General features: G+C 45.6%; 1 protein-coding gene across 1 annotated transcript in view; it reads right to left on the reverse strand.

The window, feature by feature from the left end:
- ENOX1 (ecto-NOX disulfide-thiol exchanger 1) overlaps positions 1-13,871 on the reverse strand; it is a 132,600-nt gene that overhangs the window by 107,828 nt on the left and 10,901 nt on the right. The window contains exons 3-4 of the mRNA XM_032226638.1: positions 12,969-13,202; positions 2,477-2,689 (exon numbers count right to left, since the gene is read on the reverse strand). Coding sequence (XP_032082529.1) covers positions 2,477-2,689; positions 12,969-13,202 — 447 coding nt within the window. The remainder of the gene's footprint in view (positions 1-2,476; positions 2,690-12,968; positions 13,203-13,871) is intronic.

A 13,871-nucleotide genomic window follows, 5' to 3' on the forward strand; every position in this document is an offset into this window, starting at 1 on the left:
TCGCTGAGAAGCGTTAAATATTTTATATTTAATCATGGCGTATGAAATGTTTGCACATTAGATGGCGCATGAATAAAACATCAGCCCAATAATCATCGCTCATAGTTTTCAGAAACTATGTCCCGCGTCACCTGAAAAAAAACTTTTAAAAAATATGAAAGCTAGCTTTTCATTTTTCTTCGCCTTAACTGCAAGAATGTGCTTGGAACGGTCACTGTGTTTTTAATTTTGAGAAGATGAAAAGAAATTCAGGAGGGCCGTTATTGCGATTATGGGTTTAATAAAGAAGGGCCATTAAAGCAATAGAGCTGATTAGGATTTTGCCGAAGAAAAACATGCCAGAATTTCAATATTAGAAAGCTAAGTGTGTACATTTGCAGAAAAAAAATCAATGGGATGCAGTTCCTGCCAAAGCTTTGCACCAGATTCCTCTTTCTGGACTGGAATCCACTTTGGAAAATTAATAGATTTTGGGAAGAGAAAGAACCCGGCAATTTGCATATCATTCTTGACATTTGCCAGTCTGTTTATCGCAATTATTTCCCCTTCAAATGCACGCTGCATCCCCAGGGCAGCCGACACAAAATAATCTACAATTACTCCTTGATTTACAGCAGCTTGTTTAGACACTGGAAAAAGGGAATTTTGCGACCATTTTTCACACTTACGACCACTGTGGTCACGTGATTAAAATTCAGAGGCTTGGCAACTGGCATGTACTTATGACGGTTGCAGTGTCCCGGGGTCACATGACTCCCTTTTGCCACCGTCTGGCAAGCAAAATCCATGGGGAAACTAGATTCACTTGGCAAGGGTGGGACTGACCTAAGAACTGCAGTGATTCATTTAACAACCGTGTCAAGGAAGGTCCTAAGATGGGGCAAAACTCACTTCACCACTGCCTCGTTTAGTAACGTAAAACTCTTGGCCTCAACTGTGGTTGTGAGTCCGAGGAGTACTTGCACTTCGGTATAACAGAACTGGAGGCTGAGAGTGAATAGATTCCGACAGCGAGGGGTCTTATGAGTCGGCCTTGGAGGAGGTGGAGGACCCTGGACAGGGTGCCGACTCCGAGCAGGGCGCAGAGAGGCTGGTTGGCCACCAGGTGGCGGCGGAGCCTTGGATCAGAGGGAGTGTTCAGGAAAACACTTGTGAGTTGTTTCGGGATGCACGCTGTCGAAGGGCTACTTGGCAGAAGGAACAACTGCGTAATTATGGGAGATGATTGCGCTTAGCTGATGCTTATTAAGATCCTCTCCTGATTATAAAAGAGACTGTTTGTGCCACACCCTGTTTGCAGGAGTCAACCCTTCACGATTCAGAGAAACCAACTTGGAGAAGTGGTTTGCTGTGAGAGTTTGTTTGCATTGCCTAGGTTTGTGAGACTTACTGCCAGCGTGCTTATCTCTTTGTTTATTTTGGGCTTGCAGCCAACAAGAATCTGGACTGATTAAAAGTATTCTTATTTACGTTTACTTGTGGCTTTCATTTCTGGATGGAGAAGGGGGGTCAGAACATGTAACTATAAGTGTTCTAGTTCATGCCAGTGGACAGTGGTAATACAGGTAGTCCTCGGACTTATCACCATTCATTTAGTGACAGTTTGAAATGACAACTGCACTGAAAAAAGGAACGGCCATTTTTCACACCTAGATCCGTTGCCCCATAGTCACATAATCAAAATTCAGATGATTGGTAAATGGTTCATATTTATGGTGGTTTAAGCATCCCCCATGGCCACGTGATCAAAATCTTGGCACAACTGACTCATATTTATGACAGTTGCAGTGTCTCAGGGATCACGTGATCCCCTTTTGCGACCTTACGATGAGGTGAGTTAATGGGTAAACCAGATTCGCTTAACAACTGTGTCGTAACTTAACAACCACAGTAATTCCCTTAAGCATTGTGGTAAAATGAGGCAAAACTCACTTAGCCACGGAAATTTGGGGGTCTATTGTGGTCCAAAGGGCTACCTGTACCCTCCCACTACCGAGGTGCCGAGGTGGCGCAGTGGTTAAATGCAGCACTGCAGGCTACTTCAGCTGACTGCAGTTCTGCAGTTTGGCTGTTCAAATCTCACCGGCTCAGGGTTGACTCAGCCTTCCATCCTTCCGAGGTAGGTAAAATGAGGACCCGGATTGTTGTTGGGGGCGATATGCTGACTCTGTAAACCGCTTAGAGAGGGCTGAAAGCCCTATCAAGCGGTATATAAGTCTAACTGCTATTGCTAACTGCTATTTTCTACATTCTCCTATTTTCCTCAGCTCAACTAACAAACAGTAGTAACTTTGCTCACCTTGAGATTGAAAAGGCTCCTTGTTCTTGGCAACAATGCTCACGGGACATGAAACCATAGACAATGACTAGACTGCAACTACTTACCCACATGATTACAAGCCTATCACCATTAAAAACACTAACACAATCAACACACAAAAAAAGGCCCTTAACGGGGCTAATTGGATTTACTTACATTGGGTGAGGATGCCCATCAAAGCGTTCTTAAAGTTGTCTTTGGCTTGGTCCATCTCTTGTTCGTGGGTGGCTTTTTCGTTCATGAGCCGACGGACGTGGCTGTTGGCCGATTGCACCATCGAGTAGAACTGGTTAGATGTGCGCCGGTTCACCTCCCCTCTTTCGATCCAGGTGAGTAACACTACTATAGCCTCGGAGAACTTGCTGTCATCTGGAACAAACCCATTTGAGAAGAGCCCAAATTACGGCCAGGCGTTCATTGGGTGACAAATAGATTTCGGCCCTTACAAATTGTCCCATTAAGAATATTTATAAAAATATATAATTCCTATATATGTATAACAGCCGAGGTGGCGCAGTGGTTAAATGCAGCACTGCAGGCTACTTCAGCTGACTGCAGTTCTGAAGTTCGGCTGTTCAAATCTCACCGGCTCAGGGTTGACTCAGCCTTCCATCCTTCCGAGGTGGGTAAAATGAGGACCCGGATTGTTGTTGGGGGCAATATGCTGACTCTGTAAACCGCTTAGAGAGGGCTGAAAGCCCTATGAAGCGGTATATAAGTCTAATTGCTAACTGCTATAAATTTTTTTAAAAAAAAAGAAGGATACATGTAAAAATTAAAGATGTTTATTGAAATGAACTTACTAACACCATCAACATGAAATGGAGCCCACTCAGATGCTGAAATACACCATGCAAATGAGATGAAGAGAGTGGAAGAGAGAGGCAAGAGGAAGAAGAGGGGGTTAGGAGAGAGGGCAGAGGGGGGGGAAGAAGAGGAGAGAAAGGAGGAGTGGAAAGAGGAGATAGAAGAAGGAGAGAGGAAGGGGAAGTAGAGAAGAGAAGGATGACAGAGGGGAGAAAGGAGGTAGGGAGGAGAAGAGAGGGAGAAGAAAGTGATGGATAAGGTACAAATATGATGTATGGAGAGCAGAAGAGCCAATGGTAGTTTTTTTGGGTTGATGGTAAGACAAATTGACATAATATTTAATCATACAAAATAGTGTTGGTTATACATGTGGTTATTTGCATGAAAATGAAAAAATGAAAAAAAATATTTTAAAAAGAATATTTATGATGTTACAAAGGAGAGCCCTTTGTAAATTCGGCTCTAAAGCAACGACGATCGGGAGTGCGTAAATGTTGCGGCTCGGATTTTCATTCATGCCTTAATGCTATCGTCGCGATGTGAAGTTAGGTTCAACCATGGGAATAATTAAACGCGAAGCCTCTTTTTAAGATCCCACCCAACCAGAGTGAAAGGGAGACAAAACGTTTTGCAGATCCCCACTTAATCTTTCCAACAGGGTCCTTGAGTGTGCAACTGTTTTACAAGCCACACACACACACACGCAGACACAAATGATTCCAGATGAGAGGTTGCTATCACTCGTCACCCTGCGTGAAGCAGAAGGGGTGTTGAGTCAGTGTAGGAAACTTCCTGATTCCCACGGAAAAAGAAAGATGAGATGTCAGAATATCATGGTTCCCTCTCCTTAAAGGTCTATCTCAGAATCAATTGGTAGGGTTGATTCTGGTTTATGTTTGGGGGTAAACCATTAAAGACAGGTTGACCCTAAAGCTGACTCAACTGAAGAATCTCCTTAGATGAGGAGCGAAACATCTTCAAGGAAGGGGGGGAAAAACACCCAAGGAAGTCCACTTGTCTTTTGAAAAGCATCTTTGGGACAACCATGACCTGGAGAATCTCCACAAACACTGTGAATCAATCTCGCGTGTCTAAGAAAGGTTGAAAAAGCTCACAAAGGCACCAACTGCCTGAGGAAGGATCCTTGTGGACCAGAAGCATGATCTCCAGGGGCTTTGAGGAGGCCAAGGGCTCCATCCTAACATCCTCTCTTTCATTCCACCTGCTCACCTTCTCCTCACCTTCCACCCCATTGACCAGAAGCTTCCTAAACTCTGTAGCATCACTATTCATTCTATCTATTCTATCTATCTATTCATTCTATCTATCTATCTATCTATCTATCTATCTATCTATCTATCTATCTATCTATCTATCTATCTATCTATCTATCTATCTATCATCTATTCATCACTATCCCTTCATGGTATTGGACCTGGGTACTTGAGAGACCGCCTGCTGCCAATCACCTCCACCAGACCGATCAGATCCCACAGATTAGGCCTCCTCCGAATTCCATCCGCCGGCCAGTGTCGACTGGCGACTACCCGGAGGAGAGCCTTCTCTGTGGCTGCTCTGGCCCTCTGGAACGAACTTCCCGTGAGATTCGAACCCTCACCACCCTCCAGGCCTTCCACAAAGCCCTTAAAACCTGGTGGTTCTGACAGGCCTGGGGCTAAAAAAAATTTTTTTCTCTGTACCCCCCTTCCCTGATTTGAATTGTGAGCCGCCCTGAGTCCCCTTCGGGGGAAAAGGGCGGCATATAAATATAATAAAATCCAAATCCAAAAAATCCAAATTCCAAGAGGAGAGACAAATGAGATTGCTAGCTAGCAGGTCAAATGCAACGTTCATTTCCCCAAAAACACAACAACAGGAACACAAATAAGAAGTCTGTAAAATGACTGAATCTTTGGAGTTCCTCAGTCAAGGTGCTCCATCCCGCCAGGAGGTTATGCAACAGCAACACCTGACTTATCTTTGTAAAGTTCTTACTCTCTTTTGACTTCAGTTCTTTAGATATCCTGGTCCTGCAATTGGCTGAGTTCAGGCCCAGATCAAGCAATAAAAGCAAATATTTGTAACTCAAGGTTGAAATGAGGGGTCCTTGGTGCTCTCTGAGCTTGGTGGTTGTCTTGCAGACGTTTCGTTACACAACTAGGTAACATCATCAGTGCTGAAAGAGGGGGAGGAGGGGGTGAGGAGGAGGAGGAGGAGGAGGAGGAGAACTGGGGTGTCCTTGGTGTTCTCTGAGCTTGTTTTCTTGCAGACATTTCATTGCTAGTTTCATTACTCAAACTAGGTAACATCAGCAGTGCTAGAAGGGAGAGGGATTTGCAAGGAGGAGGAGAAGGAAGAGAACTGTGGCTTGGTGCTCTCTGAGCTTGGTGATTTTCTTGCAGACTTTTCATGACCCAACTAGGTAACATCATCAGTGCTAGAAGGGAATGAGGTTTGCAGAGAGGAGGAGGAGGAGGAGAAGAAGAAGTATGGGATCCTTGATGCTCTCTGAGATTGCTTGTTTTCTTGTAAATGTTTTGTGACTGAACTAAGTAAGATCATCAGTGCTAAAAGAGAGTGTGCTTTGTGTAGGAGAGAGGGGTGAGGAGGAAGAGGAAGAGGAAGAAGAGAAGCAGAAGCAGGCCATGATAAAATCACAACCAGGGGTGGGCTGCTGGAGGTCCGCTAACCTCTAGCTAAGGTTCTGTGCAGTTCGGAGAACCCCCAAATCCAACTCCTGGCTGGCCACGCCCACCCCACCCCTCCCGAGAGTCTCCAGGTGGCCCATTTTGAATGCAGGTAAGTGCAGGATACGTGTGGAGGCTCAGAGAGAGCGAAAAACGGGCCTGGCGGAAGTTTGGGGAGGCTGTTTTCATCTCAAGGAAAGCCTCCAGAGCCTGGGGAGGGCAGAAACACCCCCCCCCAACCATGGTCCATGAGGCCAACCCACGCCCCCCCCCCAGCAACCGGGCAGAGAACCCCTTGCTAAAATTTTTGAAGCCCACCCCTGATCAAAGCTCTCCTAGTTTTTAGAATCCGTTCAAGCAAAATGATTTTTTTTAAAAATTAAAAACAGTGGCATTCCAATGTTTGAGAGGCTGACATAAAGAGGAGGGGGGTCAACCTATCCCCCAAGCCACCCAAAGGCAAGAAACAATGGATGGAAACTAATCAAGGAGAGAAGCAACTTGGAATTAGGGAGAAACTTCCTAACAGTGAGGACAATTAACCAGTGGAACCGCTTGCCACCAGAGGTTGTGGGTGCTCCACCACTGGAGGTTTTTAAGAAGAGACTGGACAGCCACTTGTCTGAAGTGGTACAGGATCTCCTGCTTGAGCAGGGGGCTGGACTAGAAGACCTCCAAGGTCCCTTCCAGCTCGATTCTGATTGACTGCTTATTACAGAATCATCCCAACCTCCAAGGGATCTTCTCTTCCAATTTCTCCTTATCCTTCCCATTCTGCCTATCTTGGAAACCCAACCTTGTAGTTAAGAGTATAATTTGGGGGTGTGATAGAGGTATTTTTTTGTATTTGTGTTTGGGGGGGGGGGGAAACGAGGTTGCCTAGAACACGAAGATGTTCCCGAATGAAAACACCAAGTCCACGTTTAATTAAAGGCAACTTTTAGTAGCTACAAAGGGTTGTGAGCCCGTTAATGGTTAATTGATGGTTCTTTGCGAGAGGAGAAAAAAAGGCCTCATTGGTTGTATAATTAGGAGGTGTAAGTTGTTAACACTTTAACAAGTGCTAGAGGAAAATTATTCACAGCAAAACTGTGTTGCCTAACTTACAGTCCTCTCTGTGGGTTATTTTTAAAATTCTAATTTCATCTCTCTCCTTGCTTACTAAATCCAAGGAGTCCACTGCCCGGTGGCTTAGAAGCCGAAAGCATTTTTTTTTCCCTGCCAAAAATAGAACAGAACACTTCTCATAAATACCTGCAATTTCTCCAGAATGTCCCAAAGTACGTGAATATTTACAAGGGAAGTTATCTCAGGGAAAGCAAAGCAGAAAATCCAATTTTATACCTGGGTTTGGTTCATGGGAGTCTACAAGGAGGAGGACTGCACAAAAGGCCAGAGAATTAATCGTCTGCAGGCCACAGCAGCTGATGGGATCCTTGCTCAAAAGAGACGAACATCCACAGCAAATAAAGGCCTGTGATTTAAAATTGGAGTTCTCCTTAAGACTCACGTTCCTTGACTTTCACATAAGCCACCTCCATATTTAATCCAGTCTACGTTGGCTCCGATCTATGTATTTAAATATTCAATCTGTTCTTTCTTTGGGGAATATTATAGTATACCCAAAAATGACAGGTTCTGAATGAAAAAGAAATCTACATCTATATTATAAGGATTCTGTTCCGTGCAGTTATCTGGTCATTAGTATTCTTTCTGAGAGTCACTGAAGCCACTGGGAGGTTTATCTGTTCATCCATCCAAGTGGCCTCAAAGGGATGAATATTCCTCGCAGCCATCTGGTCATTAGGACTCCCTTTGAGAGTGCCAGGGTAATGATGGTTTAAAGGTGACCAGCCAAGATGAGGAAGTGAGGATGAGTCAAGCAGAGGTATTGCTGCTTTAAGAAGCCGGGGTATTGCCACTTTAAGAAGCTGTCTATATAAGAGAGGCCATGGGAGCGCGTATCTCTCTCTCTCTCTCTCTCTCTCTCTCTCTCTCTCTCTCTCTCTCTCTCTCTCTCTCTTTTCATGTATCTCTCTCCTCCTTTTCTATCTACATTGTAGTTCTCCATGTAAAGTTGAAGATTGATTGACTGGTATTTGCCTAACACGTATATGTATTTATATAGAAGTCTTGTATATAAACCGCTGTTGAAATATAAAACCTCTAAGTCCTGTATTTTGCTTCTGGGCTGTCTCAAAATAGCAGTCACACTGTGTAAACACTCGGACAGAGAGCTCTTCCATTCTCCAACCTTCAGGCAGAACTGAAGAAGCTTCTGGGATGAGGAGTGAAACGTCTTCAAGGGGGGGGGCAAGAAAGTCCAGCTGCCTTTTGGAAAAAGCACCTTTGGGACAATATGACCTGGATGACTGAAAACCCTCCAGAAACATAAAAAGGAAGCTGGAAAGTCTCTCTCACACATACAAACATCTCAAACGAAGACTCTGAACCTGCGTCCTCCCACTGTCGCTCAACAGGGAAGGAGAACCAATTGCTTTCAAAGACTAGCAGGTGGGGAATATGACATGCAATCAGTAGGAAAATCATTTGCTTCAGAAGGGTCTGAAAAGCATAATTTCAAGCCGGCGTTGGAGAAGGGGGAAAAAAACCCTGGATGTTCTGAGACTCCCCTCGATGACCAGAAGAAACCTTGATGTATTTTTTTAAAAATCAAGTTGCCAGGAATGTAAATGAAAAGGGACGGTTGCATTGGTGTTTTGGCCCGGCTGGAGCTGTTGGAGCTGCACCAGACTCCGACAGCGAGTGGGCTTATGAGTCGGCCCTGGAGGAGGTGGAGGACCCTGGACAGGGTGTCGACTCCGAGCAGGGCGAGGAGAGACTGGTTGGCCACCAGGTGGCGGCGGAGCCTTGATTCAGAGGGAGTGTTCAGGGAAAACACTCGTGAGTTGTTGCAGGATGCACCCCGTCGAAGGGTTACTCGACGGAAGGAACACTGCGTACTTACAGGAGATGATTACGAGCAGCTGTTGCTGATTAAGATAATCTCCTGAGTATAAAAGAGACTGTTTGTGCCACGCCCTGGTTGCAGGAGTCAATGTTTCTCATTCTCATTCGCATTCACAAATCGAGAGAAACCAACTTGGATAAGTGGCTTGATGAAAGAAAGCCTGTTTGCAGTGGCTGTGTGAGATATAGGACTTTCGCCAGAGCGTTTATCTTTGCTTATTTTGGGCTCGCAGCCAACAAGAGCCTGGACTGATTAAACTTCTTTGTATGTCTGTGTTGGCTTTCGTTCCTGAACGGAGAAGGGGGTGGGTCAGAACACATTGGCATGGGATTCTTTTTTTTCTTAATTTTATTTTTATTACATAGACAACACATACACACAATAATGAAAAAACAAAAAGAAAAAAGAAAAAAAGAAGGGAGGGAGGGAGAAAGGAAAGGAGGATGGAAGGGAGAGAAAAGGAAGGAGAGAGGGTAGGAAGGGAAAGAGGAAGAGCAGGAGCAAAGGAGAGGTAAGGGAAGAAGGAAGGGGAAGGAGAGGAGAAGGAAGGAAGGAGAGAAGGGAGAGAGGTGGAAAGAAAGAGGTAAGGAGAGGAGGATGGAAAGGAGGAGAAAGAGAGGAGAGAGGGTAGAAGGGAAAGAGGAGAGCAGGAGTAGGAGAAAGGTACGGGAAGAAGGAAGGGGAAGGAGAGGAGGAAGGAAGAAAGTAGAGAGGGGAGAGAGGGTGGAAAAGAGGTAAGGAGAGGAGGATGGAAAGGAGAGAAGAGAGGAGAGAGGGTAGGAAGGGAAAGAGGAAGAGCAGGAGAGGGAAAGGTACAGGAAGAAGGAAGGGAAGGAGAGGAGGACGGGAAGGAAGGAGAGAAGGGAGAGAGGGGGAAAGAAAGAGGTAAGGAGAGGGGAGGATGGAAAGGAGAGAAAGAGGAGGAGGGAGGGTAGGAAGGGGAAGAGGAGAGCAGGAGTAGAGAAAGGTACAGGAAGAAGGAAGGGGAAGGAAGGAGAAGGAAGGAGAGGAAGGGAGAGAGGGTGGAAAGAAAGAGGTAAGGAGAGGAGAGGAAAGGAGAGAAGAGGAGGAGAGAGGGAGGAAGGGGAAGGAGAAGAGCAGGGAGGAGAAAGGTACAGGAGAAGGAAGGGGAAGAGAGGAGGAAGGAAGGAAGGAGAGAAGGGAGAGAGGGTGGAAAGAAAGAGGAGAGAGGAGGACGGAAGGGAGAGAAAGAGGAGAAGAGGAGGGTAGGAAGGGGATGACGAAGAGCAGGAGTAGGAGAAGGTACAGGAAGAAGGAAGGGGAGGGAGAGCAGGAAGGAAGAAAGTAGAGAAGGGGGAGGGAGAAAAGAAAGGGAAAATAAGGTGGTGTTACAACAGAGGAAGGGATGGTAAACACGCAACCCAAACTGTATATTATATAACCTATTAAAATGAAATAATAAATGGTATAAGAATGATAAATGTAAAACACCTGTAACCAAACGGCATGGATTCTTGAGAGGGGAAAGGATCACACCCACTTAATGAAACAAAAGTTTTCGACGGCGTTAAAGGAGTGCTGAGAAAGGAGCCTACGGTAATTCGGTAAAATGTTACATTAAGCCATTAAAATTCTGGGTGGAGATTAAATTAAAATGATTTAAAAATTAAACGCCATTAAAATTCTGGAGGGAGGGAGATGGCGCTAAGAAGGAATTTCCAGAGTGGGGAAGAATGCACCAGTGGAAACAACTTGCCACCAGAAGTTGCGGGGGCTCCATCACTGGAGGCTTCCAAGAAGAGACTGGACAACCACTTGTCTGGGATGGTACTTGTAGTCCTTGACTTATAATCATTCTTTAGTGACCGTTTGACCTTCCAACATCACTGGAAAAAAGTGACTTATGACCACTTTTCACACATACGACCATGGCAGAATCGTCATGGTCATGTGATCAGAATATGGGACACTTGGCAACTGACTCATAGTTGCAGGAAACCGGGATCACGTGATCCTTTTTGGGGCCTTCTGACAAGCAAAGTCAATGGGGAAGCCGGGGTTCGCTCAGCAACCGTGTTACTAACTTAACCGCTGCAGTGATTCGCTTAACAACGGTGGTGAGAAAAGTCGTAAACAGGACAAAACTCATTTAACTGTCTAGCTTAAAAACAGAAAGCTTGTGTACAATTGTAGTCAAACGTCGAGGGCTACCTGTATAAGGTCTCCTGCCTTAAGCAGCGGGTGTTGTGGCCTGCTAGTGGCCAGTGAAGCTGGCGGCAGATTCGGACGGTGAGGAGGTTGGGGAGGAACTTGGGCAGTCCTGGAGTCTGGGGGAGGCTCAGACGAGGGCTCTGCGCTGGAGGCAGGGAGGGGGCCAGAGCAGAGGTGGGTTCCTGCCAGTTCGCACCAGTTTGGTAGAACCGTTTCGTCAAATCTACTGAACCGTTAGAAGAGGTTCCACCAGTGGACCAAGAAAGCAGGCCACACCTACAGAAGAGGCTCCAAAAATTTTTGAAACCCACCACTGACCACACACACAGAGACACACACACAGAGAGAGAGACAGACTTACACAGAGAGAGAAGAGAAAGAGAAAGAAAGGAAGAAAGAAAAAAGAAAAAGAAAAAAAAGTGAGAGAGGTGAAAGAAAAAAGGAAAAGGGACAGAAAGACAAAGGAAGGAAAGAGCCGAGGTGGCGCAGTGGTTAGAGTGCAGTACTGCAGGCTACTTCAGCTGACTGCTAGTTCGACAGTTCGGCTGTTCAAATCTCACCGGCTCAGGGTTGACTCAGCCTTCCATCCTTCCGAGGTGGTGAAATGAGGACCCGGATTGTTGTTGGGGGCAAATATGCTGACTCTGTAAACCGCTTAGAGAGGGCTGAAAGCCCTATGAAGCGCTATATAAGTCTAACTGCTATTGCTATTGCTATTGAAGAGAGAGAAAGAGAGAGAGAGAGAAGAGAGAGAAAGAAAGAAAGAAAGAAAGAAAGAAAGAAAGAAAAAAGAAAGAAAGAAAGAAAGAAAGAAGAAGAAGAAACACATGGCTGGCAAGCCACTCCCACAAAGGAGGCCACATCCACAGAGTAGGTTCAAAATTTTTTGAACCCACCACTGGACCAGAGCCGTCTGACAGTTATCAGCTGCCTTCGGAGTCGGAGATCATGGAGCATAAGAACACTGGAGCCTGTTTCCCATGTGTGAATGTGCACAACTGCCAGGAAAGGGAACAGCTAAGGAACAGAGGTCGACCCGGAGTAAAGCCACAGGTGGACAGTGAATGGCCCCTCCCCAGAGGGAAATAAAGAAGAGCGAAAGGGGAGTGGAGTTTGCAGGAGACAGTTAGTTTCCATTCATGTCGGGTTAGAAGATCTGTTCCTGACTCCTTGCCAAGTAATTGCTGCTACAGCTTGGAGTTTTGAAGATATCGGCCTGGCAGCTCTCCAAGCCTGATCAAGGTCTGTAGTTGTGGAATCTCTTGAAAGACTCTTGGCCAGGACTTTGCTGGAGATGAACCCCCTTCCACCTAAATAAAAGGGGTTTTATCGGGACGAGGAGTCGGCTTCATGATCTTGGAAAGCCAGAACAGAGGGCTAGACTAGAAGACCTCCAAGGCCCCTTCCATCCCTACAATTCTATTTCTATTTAACGTCCGATGTAAAAGCCGCAACATGGGCCGCGAATGGAAGCACCGCGTACGGTGCGACAGACAGAATCAAAGCACGTGGGGTGCCGAAAATGAAATCCCACCAAACTTCTCAGTTTGCTGAAAACAGAAACACCCTTCTCTCGCTGGCCTAACGCACAATATTTGTGGTCTGTGGCGACACTTCCGTCACAGGCTTCAACTGTTACCAATCTGCGAGAGGACGTGTCATGACGAGAGGCAGAAAGTTTTGACGGGTTGCCTCCTCTCCGCTGAGCCTCGCACACGAAGTGGCAAATTGGATTTCACACTTCCCTAACGTGTAAAAAAAAACCCTTCAATAACGTTTAAGGAGAAGGAAATAACTGGGGTATTTCAAAACATACCGTCAAAAGTACAGAAAGAGGCAATACGCCTTTCCAGATTGTACCCAAACAGCAGCTACTGTCGTTCGACGCAAGGAAAGGGACCCATGTCACTAAATAGGACGAGAACATGTTTTCATATCACGGCACAGTAACAAGCCTGCAGCGACATCGATGTTTTGACAACCGACAGAATGGAAAAAGCGTCGCGATTACCTTTCAGTTTTTCCGCCAGCAAAGAGGCCTCGTGTTCCGAATAATGCATTATGACGGGAGGCGAAGGGGGACGTATCCGGTCTTCTTCCATTTTGCGACGGTGTCGTTCTTCCCTCGCCAACATCCTCTGCTTACACTCCCATTCGTAAAAGTCATCTCGGGCCTGAGCGAAATCAACGTGGAGGCGGCCGGAGTCCTTCTTATCGGTGCTGGAGCCCAGCCTCATACGGTACCCTGAAAGCAAGAAAACAAGAATCACAACAGCTTCTGTGAAGGTGTTGTTCTAATCAGGAGTTGTTGTGGAAATTTAGGGCTTCATTATGGGCGTGGGTCAAGGGCCATTAGTCTGTCCTTTCAGCTGACCTCTAAGAAGAACCAACTTGAGTGTCTTAGATCGAACTTCTCAAAGTTTGACGACCTGCTAAGAAAACACTAAGGTAATTCCATACTTAAGTACAGAAATGTGAAATCTGGACATTTGGAAAAGTGTAAATATGATATCTCTCAGCTGTCGCTCTAGGATGAAAACAGGACCAGATTTTGCATCTTGATTTGTGCAAAAAATAGATTTCCATAATCAGCCATGCTCTATATATAGTTCATCCAGATTTATTCATTCTTCTTTCATTCATTTCCTTTAACAGACTAGTGTCAAATGGAGGGAGGGGGGGGAGAGAGAGACAGAGAGAGAGAGAAAAGAAAGAGAAAGTAAGAGAGACAGACAGAGAGAGAGAGAAAGAGAGAGAGAAAGAGAGAGAGAGATGATAAAGGGATTATAGCTGCATAGCTAGTTATCTATATATCAGAGAGAGACAGAGAGAGACAAGGAGAGAGAGAGAGGGACAGACAGACAGACAGAGAAAGAGAGAAAGAGATGATAAAGCGATTATAGCTGCATAGCTA

Source organism: Thamnophis elegans, chromosome 11 (assembly GCF_009769535.1).
Source record: "Thamnophis elegans isolate rThaEle1 chromosome 11, rThaEle1.pri, whole genome shotgun sequence".
Taxonomy (NCBI): domain Eukaryota; kingdom Metazoa; phylum Chordata; class Lepidosauria; order Squamata; family Colubridae; genus Thamnophis; species Thamnophis elegans.